General features: G+C 47.3%; 1 protein-coding gene across 3 annotated transcripts in view; it reads left to right on the top strand.

The window, feature by feature from the left end:
• PAQR5 (progestin and adipoQ receptor family member 5) overlaps positions 1-10,253 on the top strand; it is a 90,115-nt gene extending 79,862 nt beyond the window's left edge. For 2 of the 3 annotated variants that reach the window (XM_018053585.1, XM_018053586.1), the window contains exons 6-8: positions 2,049-2,145; positions 4,323-4,464; positions 7,770-10,253. In XM_018053585.1, the coding sequence (XP_017909074.1) occupies positions 2,049-2,145; positions 4,323-4,464; positions 7,770-8,011 (481 nt within the window). In that variant the 3' untranslated portion in view covers positions 8,012-10,253. Of the gene's footprint in view, positions 1-2,048; positions 2,146-4,322; positions 4,465-5,895; positions 7,147-7,769 lie in introns of those variants that run through there. The other variant, XM_018053587.1, reaches the window with a different exon arrangement.

The raw sequence follows: 17,618 nt of genomic DNA, 5'->3' as shown, positions 1-17,618 counted from the left end.
GCCTGGCTGTAAATCCTAGCTGCGCCTCTTATTAGCTCAGCTGATTTTAGGCAAATCACCCAGAACTTGTCTGTTCCCTCCTGTTCTATTTTCTGGTACCACGTGGCTACAAGATGGGGAGAGGGAGAGGATGGGTCCTACAACACACATTTTTTTAAACAATGCTGCTGTTCCGTGAGTGTTACTCTGTGCTCTGCACAGCTGTAAGCTCCTAGTGAGCATCATTTGATTAAACCCTTGCAGCAAGCCCATAAGGGATTCTGTAGTCATCCCCGTGGTACACACGAGGACTCTGGGGCTCGGGAGGGTTACATCATGCTATGGATGAGATGGTCACAAAGGTCAGGGACGGAACCAGACTCAGGGTGTCCAAGACAAACACTGTTGCCAGATCGTGACCCTGTGCAGCCTCGCCTATCCCAGGGTTTGTGGTTTCCTCCAAGGCTGGGGTTCTGTTCTGGGGGATGATGAGTTGAAGTCCCTTATTTCTCCTCCTCCTCTTTGAGCTTCTCTTCCTTCTCTGCCCAGTGTCCCAGGGTCAGAAAAGAAGAAGGGACATGCCCACGGGCTTGAGTGAAGTTGAAGCTCATCTCTGGAGGTTATGGGGCTTCTCAGGGTCCATGGTGAACAGGGGTCCCCAGGCTGGGCTGCCGAGCAGATGTCCACATCCTCAGGCACACTTCTGAGCCGGATGCTGGGGATGGAGAGCTGAGCAGACCCAGCCCCACCCTGACCACCCTGGAGGCATATGAGGGTGTCTCTGCCGTATTCTATGCCAGAGGATGTGGGCACAGTGAGCCAGGTGACTGCACTGGCTCACAGAGGATGTGAAGATCCTGCTGGAAGAGATGGACCTGGGCTGGGGGAACAGCAGACCCTGTTTGGTGGAGAAGGGGCAGGCGAGTGGGCTGGGACAGGGCACCTGGGGAACAGAGGTGAGGAGCAGACCCTACCCCCACCGGAGAGTGTGATGAGGGACAGAACTGTCAAGAAGGGCTGGAGGGCCCCAGTGCCCCCATCATCTTCCAGGCTTCCCCCTAACAGCCACCCTACAAGCCTCAACACCCTGGCTCTGCATATCACCTTTGCCGGGAGAGGCTCTGGCCTCACAGTCCTGTGGGTCGCAAGGGAGAACCCAGTCCCCACAGTACGATGTGGTTTTGAAGCAGGTGCCTGTCCTGCCACTGGGCCCAGCCTGGGACTGTGAGCTCTCGCTCGCTCGAGCCCCAGCTCAGGGCTGTGGTTTAGTACGGAGCTTCTCCTTCAACTCCCGTGCCTGGTGTCTAGCCTGCAGTCTGTGCTCCCCACCGCCCCCGCTCCTCCCCCACCAACCCTCAGCTGCTGCCCGCTCCGCAGGCTTGGCCTGAGCCAGCTGAGGCCCCATGGTGTTCCATCCCAAAGGACCTGCTCGTCTGGGCGACTTCCCCACCGCTCATTTTAATGCTGGCTGGCTTCCTCTGTCTTTGAACGAGGGGCAGGTGGGGGTGGTGATGACAGAGGGAAGGAAGGACCATGCTTTCTCAGTTTCCCCAGCCCAGGATTCCTGTGTGTGTTATTAATATTCCAGAAATCTCTTGTCATTAAACACCTAATTGTACCCAGGGCTTTTGCACGGTAATCACCTGGCAACTCTGACTAGTTGAGCAACTCAACCTTCGCAGAAGTGCTGGCCCCAGGAGTGTTTGGACCCGCCCATGCCCCACAGTCTCCCTCTCCTGGTGGCTACTGGTCTGACTTCTCGAAGGCTCTGTGGCAGTTAGATAACTTGTCCCTCAAAGGTTTTTTGCTCCATGCCTCCTCCCTGATTTTGGATACCATTGCTTCTTATGGTGCCAGGAGATGGTGCCTCCGAACTCTTTTCACATCTGAGATGGAGCTGGTGGGAGAGGTGGAGAGGGCTGGTGGGGAAGCTGCTGGCCGAGGGAGGAGTTTGCACGCAAATGGTTGCTTTCTGTGGGTTACTCGGCCTTGGTTATTTTTAGTGTGTGTGTTATTGACTGAGACTCCTTTTCATTCTCATTTCTCCCCCGTTTCCTTTCCTGATTTAGGTTTTTTGAGATACAGAAGCCCGGGCTCTGTAAGATGCTTCGCGTCCTGGCCTTTGCTTTTCCCTACACCTGGGACTCCCTTCCCATCTTATTCAGGGTAAGGGCTCTGCTCTGACCCCTCTCTGTCTGTTGGCAACACCAGGGAATCGATTGTGTCCTGAGCTCTGGGGGTCAGACACTGTCCTGGTTGTGGGGGCAGAGCCGTACGGGCCCCCTTAATGGCACTCGCAGGCCAGTTAGGTGGCACACACAGAGGCCCTGACGGGCATGGGCAGCCACCACCCACCACGGGCACTAGGTAGGTGGCACCCGGAGATGCATCAGTGGCCAGTGCTACCCACGGGCTCAGGAGCAATCTTGGAGGGCTGGGCAGGGGAGGCAGCCTGGGGTTTAGTAGAGTGAGCGGGAGAGTGGGCTCTGGAGGCAAAATCTCTAATATTCACTCACTGCAAGACTTCGGGCAGGTTTTCTACCATCTCTGTGTCTTGACTTCCCTCATCTGTAAAATGGCCTGGTAATAACACCTCCTTGTGTCAGGCTATGGGGAGGATTACATGAGATAATGTGTACAGTGCTAGCTGGTGGTGAGAGTCCCATAAACGCATTATTATGTATTATCATCAATTAACATAGGCGTAGTAGGGAAGGAGAGCGTATGACTGAAGGTCTTAAAGGATAGATGCTGAACACAGAGGAAGAGGGTATAGGAGGGAAGACAGGAAGAGGGAGAGTCCACCCACTCTCAGATGGCCATACGTTCAGATCCCAGTCCCGCTGCTCACTGGCTGTGTGACATTAGGCAATGAACAAAACCTCTCTGAGCCTCAGTTTCCTTATCTTTAAATGAGGCTGGCATCCCCTCCTTCACAGCGGGGTAGAGGAGGAGTCATCAAATAAACAGACCTGAGGGGCTCAGCAGTTCCAGGCCCAGGCCCCGCGGGTGGAGGCAGGTGAGAATCTGGTGCGGGAGGCCGAGATGGCAGCGCCCAGGGCTGAAGGGGAGGGGTCAAGCTGGCTCCACCAGCTGAGACACTGAGCCTGTGCTCCATGCTCAGCCCACGTGGGTCTGGGGAGACCCAGAAGGGGGGATGCAGCCCACTCCGTTGAATCCTCCCTGGAGGACACAGACCACACCCAGGAAACCAGCGCAGAGAGAACAAGCCAGCCCCACAGGCCACCCCTGCAGACAGCACAGCTTCTTGTCAGGATGAGTGCTGGACGCTCCTGGCACTCGGCCGCATCAGACTCTGGGCAATAGGGGAGGAGGGGTCTTACCCTGTACGGTGCTGTGGCTGAGCACTCAGGCTCTGCAAATCAGCCTGACTTCTCTACTAATTAGTGGTTGGCACGTCACTTTCCAGCCCAGTACTCTCATCTGCAAAGTGGGGGAAGTGGAGTCTGCCGTGTGGTCATTGTTGAGGCTCCGATGAAGTGGTGCACACAGAAGGCCTGGCCTGGTGCCCTCGGTAGGTGGTGACTGCCGCTATTTTTAACAGTCGTACAAAAACCATTACCAAACTCCAAACCAGGATAATGTCCGTAATTAATAGCTTTTGATGACTCAGAAGGCCTTCCAGGAATTCCTAGGCCTCAAAGCCTTAATTAAGAGCATCAGTTCAAGGGATGTGCTGGTTAAAAGTGAGTTCAAGTGTGAATGGGCCATTTTTTAACTATACTTATATTTTAGCCTCAGGGGTTGGGCTGGGGCAGAATAGTGATAAATCTAGCAGAATTTTTTTTTTTCCTTTCCTTTTCTCTTCACTTCTGTTGCTTTCCTTTCCTTCCTTCCTTTCTTCTTCTTCTTCTTTTTTTTTTTTTTTTTTTTGTAACTAAATAACCCAAAGGCTCTCATGAGCATGTAGGGGGTTAAAATACAGTTACCTTAGGTCTCTGTCGATCAGACTCAGAACAGGAAGCCTGTTCAAACAGGCCCTGTGAGGTCCCTTTCCAAGCACAGACCCCAGGAGGGAATGGCCTTGGCGCATGGAGTCCACTCATGTGCGTGGGGAGGTCTGCAGACCTCCTCTCGAGACCTGTGTTTCTCTCCTCTTTAAGCTTTTCATTTTACGTTGGAGTAGAGTTGATTTTCAATGTTGTGATTGTTTCAGGTGTACAGGAAAGTGATTCAGTGATACATAAACTGCTATCTGTCCTTTTTCAAATTCTTTTCCCGTTTCAGTTTTTACAGTATGTTGAGCAGAGTTCCCTGCGGTACACAGCAGATCCTTGTAGGTTATCCATTTTAAGGCTCGGCATTTCGTTCAATACCTGCAGGTATTCCTGTTCGCTGGGGAAAGTGCGGAGAACGAAGCCACCTTGTACCACCAGAAGCACGTGGCCGTGACCCTCCTGGCCTCTTTCTTCTACTCTGCGCATCTGCCAGAGCGCCTGGCCCCTGGACGCTTCGACTACATCGGTGAGCGCGTGGTGGCCCCACTGCCCAGGGGCCGTTCCCATCCCTGACAGCAGCGCTGTAGTTGCCAAGGGGAGGCGGGGCAGGGCGAGAAGCAAATCCTCAGGAAGTTCTCCAGGCCCAGGCCAAGGTGAGCGAGATTGTCAGGTGACAGAGGCCAGGAGGTTCACAGACCGTGGATGCCCAGGGAGGGTGGTGGAGGGTGGAGAGAAGTGGTCTAGTAGTCTAAATGATTTCTGGCGGGTATGGGGACAGGAGAGTCCCATTATTACCTTGAACGTGAAATCCCATTATTAAGTGACCATGGAAGGCAGCTATAAAGAGGAAGAGGAAAGACAGGGTACAGAAGGCTCAGAGGGTACCAGCCGGCGGGGCAGTGCCGACCAGAGGAAAGAGTGTCTCATTCGGGTGGGTGTGATGGTGCCAGGAATCTGTGGTAGGGCAGGGGTTCCCAGACTCAGCAGTTCCCAGTCTGGACGAGTAGTCTCAGCCTCACCTGGGGACGTGCGGATCTCAGCCCCCACCCCCGAGACATCCCACCGGGGTGGGCCCGGCACTCTCAGAAGCCGAGTGATTCTCCAGGTGAGCCTGAACGTGCTCAAGCCAGAGAAGCCATGTGGTGAAGAGGAGGCGTCAGAGCTACAGGGGTTTATACCTGCTGGCAGAGTTCCTTCCCCTCTGTCGAGGGACGAGGGAAGCGCTGTGGAACGTGTCTCCTCCACCCTGGCTCTGGGACTGGCTGGAGGAGGCAGCCTTGGGCCACTTCTGATGAGGCTGAGGGGTCCTGGGACGGGAGCTCCTTGGATAAGGAGAGCTCCGTGGACATCTAGGTCCTCATCCCCAGGTGGCAAGCAGGAACCTCGGTTCTCCCCAGGCCCATTTTGTCCATGAGTTTCCATCTTCTACCCAAGAAACGTGGCCACATTTTGCTTTGACAAGAGTTTCATCTCCTTTATTCCTTCTCCTCTGCCAGAAGGGATCACAGTGAGCAAAATGGTTAGAGGGCAGATTTCAAACAAGGAGGGAGATGAGAGGGCCAGGGGATTGGAACCTGCCCGAGGAGCCTGCCCAGCATGTCCACCTCCCTAGCCCCAGCCCAGCTGGAGGAAATAGAGCTGCTCATGTACAAAGTCTGGGGTCAGCAGGAAAAACATAAATAGACACTGGGCCTTATTTTGCCAACTCTGGCTTCTTAATAACATTTTATTTACTTACCTCTGTCCTGTCCTTTTGGGCCTAGAGCAGAAAGATACTCCAGTGGGGGGACTTGGCCGAGATGGCAGATAACAACAACATCTTAAACAAGGGCTTTGGAAAGATCTCTGTCCTTAAGTAACAGAGTCAGCCAGATTTTGAGCTTCCTCCCCAATTCCCACAGGAAGCTCCTCCCTATTCCTGCCAGACGGGTTGTTGACATCACTTTTCCCGCTGCAGGCACATTTCACATCTGTCCAGTGCTCCTGGCTCTTCCATCTGTTTGTCTCCTGCCCTGACGGAGACAGGTTTGTGCCTCAGTTGGTGAGCGCAGCTGGTCACTTCCTACTGCTTGGCCCTGTGTCCTTGGAGAGTACGGTTCTCAGCTGGATAAGGAACCACTTCTGCCACAAAACACACAGACTTGGAAATTGTACACAGCCCGGTAGTATGGCTTGAGTGACGCAGGGTGGCCCCTCCAGGCACAGCATCTCCCTGGGGGATGCAGGCTGGGGTGCTGGCAGCTCCTTGCCCTAAGGAAGTCGTTGGCCTCTCATTCAACTTTCCTGCATCTTCACTCACGACCTGGCTCTGGCTCATTAGGGCAGGTGGCCAGTCTGGTCCCTTCTGTGGACTCATTCATTGACTACTTACTATAGGATAAATCTTGGGGGTACAACACTGAATTCTTTTTGTTTTTTTTTTTAACTGAAGGAGGGTCCTTATTTAACTCTTGTATTAGTCTGCTAGTGCTGCCATAACAAAGAACCACAGACTGCATGGCTGATACAAAAGTTTATTTTCTCATAATCCAGAGGTTAGAAGCCCAAGATCAAGGGGATGGCAGGGTTGGTTTCTCCCAAGTTCCCTCTCCTTGGCTTGCCAGGGGCCATCTCCATTCCTTTTCACATGATTCCTCCTCTGTGTAGTGTACATCCTAATCTCCTTCTTATAAAGAGACCAGAGCAGGTCCCATGCTAGTTACCTCGTTTTAACTTAATCGTCTTTTAAAAACCCCATCTCCAAATATGGTCACGTTCTCAGGTACTGGGAGTTAAGACTTTCGACATGTGAATTTGGGAGGGGGAGATACAATCAGCCCGTGAAACATGTAGGGTTCTCATCTCACTCCTGGTTGCTGTGGACTGTTCCCCCCAGGCAATCCCCAGCCCCAGGCAGTGGACTCCTTTTCTCCCCAGTCAGCCACCCTCCACTGGGCTCCCACCCTCTGGGGAGGCATACATGCTGACCGGGGGCCTGTGAGCTGTCAGAGAGAAGGAGCCCCTCATTGTGTCTGGGATTAACCAGCAGTAGGGAGAGGAGCATCTCACAAGTGGTCAGCAGAAAATCTGGCTGGCTTCCCCTTTGGTGCTGAAGTCAGGATCAGAATTGACCAGTGACAGCTCTCAAGAGGTAAACTTTAGTAGAACTTTCTCATGTGAAAAGCGGGACTGGTGGATAAGTTGTTTAAATGGATTTGGTTTTCTCTGATGGCCTTTTTATTTTTCTCATATGATATTAAAAAAACTTTGAAGTATATGTCACACATGGGCTTCCCAGGTGGCACTAGGGGTAAAGAATTCACCTGCCAATGCGGGAAACGCAAGAGTCACACGTTTGATCCCTGAGTTGGGAAGATCCCCTGGAGGAAGGCATGGAAACCCACTCCATTATTCTTGCCTGGAAAAGTCCATGCACAGAGGAGCCTGGCAGACTGCAGTCCATGGGGTTGCAAAGAGTCAGACACAACTGAACAACTGAGTGCATACATACACACACGTTACATATAACATAATACCCTAATTTCAAGTGTACAATCTTTTTTTTTTAGCAAATTGACTACATTGTATAACTATCACCATATATGAGTTTTAGAACACTTTCATCACCCCCGTAAGATTCTTCCTGCCCATGTACTGTTCATCTCAGCTCCCACCCCCTACCCAAAACAACCACTCATCTATTTTCTGTCTCTATGGATGTGCCTTTTCTGGACAGTGGGTGTCTTGTATCTAGCTTCTTTCACTCCACGTAGTGTTTTTAGCACACGAGCCATAGGATGTTCCCAGGAGGCCATTCCTCTTTTATTGCTGACTTTTGTGTGCTCACTTTAGGTCACAGCCACCAGCTGTTTCACGTGTGTGTGATCCTGGCCACACACATGCAGATGGAAGCCATCCTTTTGGACAAGACTCTGAGGAAGGAATGGCTGCTGACCCACGGCAGGCCCCTGTTGTTCGCGCAGATAGCCGGAGCCATGCTTCTGTGCCTCATCTTCAGCCTCAGCAACATAGCTTATTTCTCAGCTGCTCTGTATCGGATTCCTGAGCCGGAATTACATAAAAAGGAAACCTAATTCATACCATAAGCTTTTCGTACCAAATGTCAGCATTAAGCTACAACATCCTAACTACCATAAGCCAATGGCATGGTCCCAGTTTACAGTGGCCTAAAATATTTAGAATGCTTGATATCTTGGCATTTTGGAGCGGGTTCAGGTCAATAAGGTATTTAACTGGGGACATTTCTCTAGATGTGCACTGGATTCTGTAAGTACGATTTTAAAAGGGGGACGTGGGTTCAAGTCAGTCCTCATTCATGCAAATCATTATTTCATTTAGCTTTTAATTTATTTAAAGTATGTTCTCCAATTCTATTTAAACAGCTGATTAGGCGTACCATCCTTGTAGCTTTACTATTAAATAGTTGGATTAAGCTTTACTACCCTTGAAGTATTACTCTTGGAAAATGGAACACGCTTCATCTGATGAGTTTCATGTAGCAAAGCCTTTCCTTCCACAGTGGAAGAAGATGAGCTGGGAAGGTCAGTCGGGGAACCTGAGAAAGCAGAAATTGAGTCTGTGGGAGCTGTGGGGACTGAGAAGGCATTCCAGAATGAAGAAACGTGGTTTGGGGAGGGGCCTTCTTCCTTTCCCCACCTAGTGAAGGATATGAGTTGAAAGAGCGCCCTCTTTTCCCACAAGTCCATTCTGCTTCACCGTGCAAGGTTCCCATGCCATTATGGACTTGGATTTTGTTAAAAGTTCACAGCCTGTGGCTGAGTGTCATATGCTCTGTTTTGCTCTGTTTCCTTGTTGCCGGTTTGATGCTGTGAAGGATTACGCAGCACAGGTGCAGTGTGTTACCCAGAGGGCACTAACTGAGTTAATCCCAATTGGTTGTACTCATCTATCACCTTTTAACCAATGACGTCACAATATTTGGGGAGGTTATACATTTAATGTTGCTTCAGCATAGTGCTTCAGAATTTAATGTTCGTGTGCAGAGGACACTAAAGACTTTGCCAAAGGAATGGAAACACTTGGTGAGCTTGTGATAAATGTAGATCCCCCAGGTGAATCAGGAGATGCTGCTTTATTAGTTTAAAGTGTTGGTTTCCTCCCGAAGGTCTGTGCTGGAACAAGTTCCCCAGGTGATTGTCAGGAGGGCCAACGGGCCAAACTTGCAGAAATGCTGGTGTCACGAATTCCAGAATGCACAGGGCCTATCAGCTGTGTTTTGATTGGTCTAACTTTCAGCAGCTCACCACCTAAGGCTGTGTCCTGTGCTTTCTACTCTGTGGAGTACTAAAACACTGAATATTTTCTCATCTGTTGCATGACTTATTAAAAGTTCAGTATTTCATGGTGTTTTCATAGAGTACAGAAATGCTGATGCAAAACAGTTTTTAACAGAGGCCCATCACTCCCTGACATGCACTTGCTAACGACTTAAGGGGCCACATCCATCGCAATGCAGGACCTTCTTCTGCTGACTCAGGAACACCCCAGTTTCTTAGAACACTGCCTCTGTGGTTAACTGGCCCAGACATTTGGAATGACCTTGTAAATTGCTCATCAGCTAATACTCTGAAGACAAGTAGCAATTTATATCAGATATGAGTGGTCAACAAATATGATTTCATTAGTTTTATTGTCTGTTTACTTTCTCTGGGGAAGGTAGACTGATAAAATTATATAGGCTGGTAAATTTTGGGTACATTAATTGCAAGCTGCAACACAAAATTTGTTATTTTGGCACAAGGTTGACACTATTACCGGAATTGTACTCCAGCAGGGGTTCTGGGCTTCCATTTCATCTTACTGTAACTTTAGTTTTATGGTGGACAGAGGTACTAAGTTTACGTACTCCATTTTAGTAATGCCAAAGGCATGAAGGTTTCTTAATTCTCTTGCTTATAGAAAGTAACATCAGGTTCTTCATTTAGCTCAGAAGTAGTTGAAAGATCACAGGTGACTAATCTGAAGGACTTTTAGAATATTTAATCTTTGGTTACATTGCTTTTTCAGCATTGCTTAATGATGAAAATGAAATGTTAAATCAACAAATAAGGCCAAGTGTTTCATAACGTTTTTATACATTTGATAAACTTAGTCCCATTCTATACTTTTGGACAGTGTTACGATTAAAGTTTATAACAGTTTGCAGTACACTGATTTGGCAACTTCTAATGTTGAATGAGAATGTGTTCAAATATATTCATTATCATTAAGTGCTATGAAGTCTAATGTGAATATAGTTTTGCTAAGCCATTCCAGAAATTAAAAAGATTGGCAGTGGGTCAGTTGAAAACCTCACTGGGAGGATGTCTTTTAATGTGTGTATGTATGCTCAGTTGTGTCCAACTCTTTGCAACCCCATGGACTGTAACCTGCCAGGCTCCTCTCCATGAAATTTTCCAGGCAAGAATACTGGAGTGGGTTGTCATTTCCTTCTCCAGGGGATCTTCCCAACCCAGGAAAGAACCCAGGTCTTTTGCGGCTCCTGCATTGGCAGGCGAGTTCTTTACCACTTAGCCACTTGGGAAGCCTTGTCTTTTAAAGTAGCAGTTCTCAATTTTTTTTAAAAACATCTCAGTACACTTTGGAGATATTCCATATTCCCACTGGTAGCGACTGCTCACCAAGGCCCTGTCTCCTAAGGGGAGAGGGGGAGCGGGCACACTCCTAAAGGAATGTACCTCTTCCCCCTCCCTGGGCTTGAGAAACACTACTCTAGAATTTACCAATCATTGTGATAAAACTCAGGTGTGCTTGGATGAGGCCATTTAGTCACTTGCCTCTTCCTTCAGTCACAAATGGAGAGTTTCATTTTCCTTGCACAGTCTTTGGAGAGGAACGCGCCTGCTTTCCTAAAGACATGACTTGGTCAGACTTCCCTGGTGGTCCAGTGGTTGAGAATCCACTTGCCAGTGTAGGGGACACAGTGTGATCTCTGGTCCAGGAAGACCCCACATGCCTCAGAGCAATCAAGCCTGTGCACAACCGCTGAGCCTGAGCTCTAAGAACCCAGGACTTGCAGCTGCTGAACCACTGAGCCTGAGTGCCCTGCGGCCCCTGCTCCACAATAAGGGAAGCCACTGCTGTGAGATGCCTGTGTATCGCATCTGGGAGTAGCCTGTACGCAGCCACAAAGATGCAGTGCAGCCCCAAATAAATAAAATGTATTTTTAAAAAAGACAAGAAGAGGCCCTTGTTGATTAGAATTAGAAGTGGGATGTTTAGAAGGCTTTTGAATGCAAAGTGATTTAGACACTTGGTCTGCAGCAATCTTTCTCAAAGTGTTTTTTGGAGAAGGAACTCAGTTCCCAGGAGATATTCTGAGGAAGGCAGGATGCTGTTCTGGAAAAGAATGCTTTTGTCAGATGCATCAGAGAAACCTTTCATTCCCATCTGCTTTGTCCTGAATTTGGTTTGGCCATGGTACCCTTTATATATGAAACAGCTCTTAACCCTGTATGTCAACATTTTGTAACATACTGTTGAATGCCAGCCTCTGATTTTTCAGTCGACAATCCATTATGAATGAAAAGGCAGAGACCTGTTTCCAGACTCACAGATGTTCTTCCAGCTTATACTAATGTCTGGTTTTCTTAAACTATGGTAGGAAAAATAAAATTTATTATAGTAAAGTTCTGTTTCTCCTTTGACTTAGTTATGTTTCACCTACTATGCTGAAAACATGTTCACTCATCATGAAAAATAAATTCCTGTATATGTATAGATTGTGAAATCATTCAGTGAATGTTTATTTAGTGCCAGGTATATATAAAACAAACACTGTCCTCAGAGTTGGGAATATAGAAGTGAAGAAAACCCAAACTGTCCTTCCCTCATGGAGATGATACACTGGTCAGCCAGTAGGACAGGAGATATAGATAAATTCAGATAATGGTAAGTGCTGGTGGCTTAGATGGTAAAGAATCTGCATCCAATGTGGGAGACCTGGGTTCGATCCCTGCGTTGGGAAGATCCCCTGGAGGAGGACATGGCAACCCACTCCAATATTGTTGCCTGGTGAATCCCCATGGACAGAGAAGCCTGGTGGGATACAGTTCATGGGGTTGCGAAGAGTCGACTGAGTGACTAAGCACAGCACATCAAGAAAATAAGCCTGGGGACTTCCCTGGTGGTCCAATGAGTTAGACTCCTCCCTTCCACTTGAGAGTCCCTTGAACTGCAAAGAGATCCAACCAGTCCATCCTAAGGGATATCAGTCCTGGGTGTCATTGGAAGGACTGATGTGGAAGCTGAAACTCCAATATTTTGGCCACTTGATGTGAAGAATAGACTCATTTGAAAAGACCCTGATGCTGGGACAGATTGAGGGCAGGAAGAGTAGGGGACAACAGAGGATGAGATGGTTGGATGGCATCACTCACTCAATGGACATGAGTTTGGGTAAACTCTGGGAGTTGGTGATGGACAGGGAGGCCTGCTGTCCTGTGGTTCATGGGGTCACAAAGAGTTGGACATGACTGAGTGACTGAACTGAACTTCCACTGCAGGAGTTTGATCCCTGGTCCAGGGAACTAAGATCCTGCTCCCACTTGGTGTGGCCAAAAAAAAAAAAAAAAAAAAAAAAGGCAGCCTGGTGAGGGAATAGGAAGGTGGGGTGAGGCAGCTGAGATTGGATAGCCACTCTGATAACCCGACATTTGAAGAGAAACTTAATGGAGCACTAGACCATTCAGGTATGAACGAAATTAAATCCTTTATGATTATACAGTGTAAGAGACAAATAGATTCAAGGGATTGGATCTGATAGAGTGCCTGAAGAACTATGGATGGAGGTTCCTAACATTGTAGAGAAGGCGGTGATCAAAACCATCCTCAGGAAGAAGAAATCCAAACAGGCACAATAGTTGTCTGAGGAGCCCTTACAAATCACTGAGAAAAGAGAAATGAAAGGCAAAGGAGAAAAGGAAAGATATATCCATCTGAATGCAGAGTTCCAAAGAATACCAAGGAGAGATACGAAAGCCTTCCTAAATGATCAAATAAATAGAGAAAACAATAGAATGTGAAAGACTAGAGATCTCTGAGAAAATTGGAGATACTAAAGGAATATTTCTGCAAAGATGGGCACATAAAGTATAGAAACAGCATGGACATAATGGAAGCACAGTTCAGTTCAGTCGCTCAGTCGTGTCCGACTCTTTGCGACCCCATGAACCACACCACACCAGGCCTCCCTGTCCATCACCAACTCCCGGAGTTCACCCAAACCCATGTCTGTCGAGTTGGTGATGCCATCCAGCCATCTCATCCTCTGTCATCCCCTTCTCCTCCTGCCTTCAATCTTTCCCAGCATCAGGGTCTTTTCAAATGAATCAGCTCTTTGCATCAGGTGGCCAAAGTATTGGAGTTTCAGTTTCAGCATCAGTCCTTCCAGTGAACACCCAGAACCCATCTCCTTTAGAATGGACTGGTTGGATCTCCTTGCAGTCCAAGGGACTCTCAAGAGTCTTCTCCAACACCACAGTTCAAAAACATCAGTTCTTTGGCACTCAGCTTTCTTCACAGTCCAACTCTCACATCCATACATGACCACTGGAAAAATCATAGCCTTGACTAAACAGACATTTGTTGGCAAAGTAATGTCTCTGCTTTTCAATATGCTATCTAGGTTGGTCATAACTTTTCTTCCAAGGAGTAAGCGTCTTTTAATTTCATGGCTGCAGTCACCATCTGCAGTGATTTTGGAGCCCAGAAAAATACAGTCTGACACTGTTTCCATTGTTTCCCCATCTATTTACCATGAAGTGATGGGACCGGATGCCATGATCTTAGTTTTCTGAATGTTGAGCTTTAAGCCAGCTTTTTCACTCTCCTCTTTCACTTTCATCAAGAGGCTTTTTAGTTCCTCTTCACTTTCTGCCGTAAGGGTGGTGTCATCTGCATATCTGAGGTTATTGATATTTCTCCCAGCAATCTTGATTTCAGCATGTGCTTCTTCCAGCCCAGCATGTCTCATGATGTACTCTGCATAGAAGTTAAATAAGCAGGGTGACAATATACAGCCTTGACGTACTCCTTTTCCTATTTGGAACCAGTCTGTTGCTCCATGTCCTAAAAGATTTCTCAAGAGGCAGGTCAGGTGGTCTGGTATTCTTATCTCTTTCAAAATTTTACGCAGCTTATTGTGATCCACAGTCAAAGGCTTTGGCATAGTCAATAAAGCAGAAATAGATGTTTTTCTGGAACTCTCTTGCTTTTTCAATGATCCAGCAGATGTTGGCAATTTGATCTCTGGTTCCTCTGCCTTTTCTAAAACCAGCTTGAACATCTGGAAGTTCATGGTTCATGTATTGCTGAATCCTGGCTTGGAGAATTTTAAGCATTAATAGCGTTTGAGATGAGTGCAATTGTGCAGTAGTTTGAGCATTCTTTGGCATTGCCTTTCTTTGGGATGGAACAAAAACTGATCTTTTCCAGTCCAGTGGCCACTGCTGAGTTTGCCAAAATTTGCTGGCATATTGAGTGCAGCACTTTCACAGCGTCATCTTTCAGGATTCGAAACAGCTCAACTGGTATTCCATCACCTCCACTAGCTTTGTTCGTAGTGATGCTTCCTAAGGCTCACTTGACTTCACATTCCAGGATGTCTGGCTCTAGGTGAGTGATCACACCTTTGTGATTATCTGGGTCGTGAAGATCTTTTTTGTACAGTTCTTCTGTGTATTCTTGCCACCTCTTCTTAATATCTTCTGCTTCTGTTAGATCCCTACAATTTCTGTCCTTTATTGTGCCCATCTTTGCATGAAATGTTCCCTTGGTATCTCTAATTTTCTTGAAGAGATCTCTAGTCTGTCCCATTCTGTTGTTTTCCTCTATTTCTTTGCATTGATTGCTGAGGAAGACTTTCTTATCTCTCCTTTCTATTCTTTGGAACTCTGCATTCAGATGCTTATATCTTTCCTTTTCTCCTTTGCTTTTTGCTTCCCTTCTTTTCACAGCTATTTGTAAGGCCTCCCCAGATAGCCATTTTGCTTTTTTGCATTTCTTTTTCTTGGGGATGGTCTTGATTCCTGTCTCCTGTACAATGGCACGAACCCCCATCCATAGTTCATCAGGCACTCTGTCTATCAGATCTAGTCCCTTAAATCTATTTGTCACTTCCACTGTATAGTCGTAAGGGATTTAATTTAGGTCATACCTGAATGGTCTAGTGGTTTTCTCCACTTTCTTCAATTTCAGTCTGAATTTGGCAATAAGGAGTTCATGATCTGAGCCACAGTCAGCTCCCAGCCTTGCTTTTGCTGACTCTATAGAGCTTCTCCATCTTTGGCTTCAAAGAATATAATCAATCTGATTTCGGTGTTGACCATCTGGTGATGTCCATGTGTAGAGTCTTCTCTTGTGTTGTTGGAAGAGGGTGTTTGCTATAACCAGTGCATTCTCTTCGCAAAACTCTATTAGCCTTTGCCCTGCTTCATTTTGGCTCCAAGGCCAAATTTGCCTGTTACTCCAGGTGTTTCTTGACTTCCTACTTTTGCATTCCAGTCTCCTATAATGAAAAGGACATCTTTTTGGGGTGTTAGTTCTACAACGTCTTGTAGGTCTTCATAGAACCATTCAACTTCAGCTTCTTCAGTGTTACTGGTTGGGGTGTAGACTTGGATTACCGTGATATTGAATGGTCTGCCTTGGAAATGAACAGAGATCTTTCTGTCGTTTTTGAGATTGCATCCAAGTACTGCATTTCGGACTCTTTTGTTGACCATGATGGCTACTCCATTTCTTCTAAGGGATTCTTGCCTGCAGTAGGAGATATAATGGTCATCTGAGTTAAATTCACCCGTTCCAGTCCATTTTAGTTCGCTGATTCCTAGAATGTTGACATTCACTCTTGCCATCTCCTGTTTGACCATTTCCAATTTGCCTTGATTCATGGACTTAACATTCCAGGTTCCCATGCAATATTGCTCTTTACAGCATCAGACCCTGTTTCTATCACCAGTCCCATCCACAGCTGGGTGATTTTTTTGCTTTGGCTCCATCCCTTCATTCTTTCTGGAGTTATTTCTCCACTGATCTCCAGTAGCATATTGGGCACCTACCGCCTAGGGAGTTCCTCTTTCAGTATCTTTCTTTTTGCCTTTTCATACTGTTCATAGGGTTCTCAAGGCAAGAATACTGAAGTGGTTTGCCATTCCCTTCTCCAGTGGACCACATTCTGTCAGACCTCTCCACCATGACCCGTCTGTCTTGGGTGGCTCCACATGGCCTGGCTTAGTTTCATTGAGTTAGATAAGGCTGTGGTCCATGTGATCAGATTGGCCTGTTGTCTGTGACTGTGGTTTCCATCTTTCTGCCCCCTGATGCTCTCTCTCAGTGCCTACCTCTTACTTGAGTTTCTCTTACCTTCAATGTGGGGACTCTCTTCATGGCTGCTCCAGCAAAGCGCAGAAGCACAAGATATTAAGAAAAGGTGGCAAGAATACACAGAAGAACAATGCAAAAAAGATCTTAATGACCCAGATAACCAGGATGGTGTGATCACTCACCTAGAACCACACATCCTGGAGTGCGAAGTCAAGTGGGCCTTAGGAAACATCACTAGGAACAAAGCTAGTGGAGGTGATGGAATTCCAGTTGAGCTGTTTCAAATCCTAAAAGATCATGCTGTGAAAGTGCTGCACTCAGTATGCCATCAAATTTGGAAAACTCAGCAGTGGCCATGGGACTGGAAATGGTCAGTTTTCATTCTAATCCCAAAGAAAGGCAATGCCAAAGAATGTCCAAACTACCGCACAATTGCACTTATCTCACATGCTAGCAAAGTAATGCTCAAAAATTTCCAAGCTAGGCTTCAACAGTCTGTTAACTGAGAACTTCCAGATGTTCAAGCTGGATTTGGAAAAGGCAGGGGAACCAGAGATCAAATTGCCAACATCTGTTGAATCATAGAAAAAGCAAGAGAATTCCAGAAAAATATCTGCTTCGTTGACTATGTGGGTCACAAAACATTGGAAAATTCTTTAAGAGATGGGAATAGCAGACCACCTTACCTGCCTCCTGAGAAATCTGTATGCAGGTCAAGAAGCAACAGTTAGAACCGGACATGGAACACTGGTGTTAGTCGCTCAGTTGTGTCTTACTCTTTGCAACTCCATGGACTGTAGACCACCAGGCTCCTCTGTCCATGGGATTCTCCAGGCAAGAGTACTGGAGTGGGTCACCATTTCCTTCTCCAGAGGATCTTTCCAACCCAGGGATCGAACTTCTGTGTTACTACCGCTAAGTTGCTTCAGTCGTGTCTGCCTATGTGCGACCCCATAGATGGCAGCCCACCAGGCTCCCCCGTCCCTGGGATTCTCCAGGCAAGAACACTGGAGTGGGGTGCCATTTCCTTCTCCAACTTCTGTGTTGCAGCCAGATTCTTTACTGTCTGAGCTACAGGGAAGTCCTGGAAGTCCTAACACTGGATTGGTTCCAAACTGGGAAAGGAGCACATCAAGGCTGTATATTGTCACCCTGCTTATTTAACTTATATGCCGAGTACATCATGTGAATCCTGGACTGGATGAAGCACAAGCTGGAATCAAGATTGCTGGGAGAAATATCAATAACCTCAGATATGCAGATGACCCCACCCTTATGGCAGAAAGCAAAGAGGAACTAAAGAGCTTCTTGATGAAAGTGAAAGAGGAGAGTGAA

The sequence above is a fragment of the Capra hircus genome, chromosome 10 (assembly GCF_001704415.2).
Source record: "Capra hircus breed San Clemente chromosome 10, ASM170441v1, whole genome shotgun sequence".
In the NCBI taxonomy this organism is placed as follows: domain Eukaryota; kingdom Metazoa; phylum Chordata; class Mammalia; order Artiodactyla; family Bovidae; genus Capra; species Capra hircus.
Note: the sequence above shows the minus strand (reverse complement) of the source record. Positions and strands in the feature narration are given on the sequence as shown.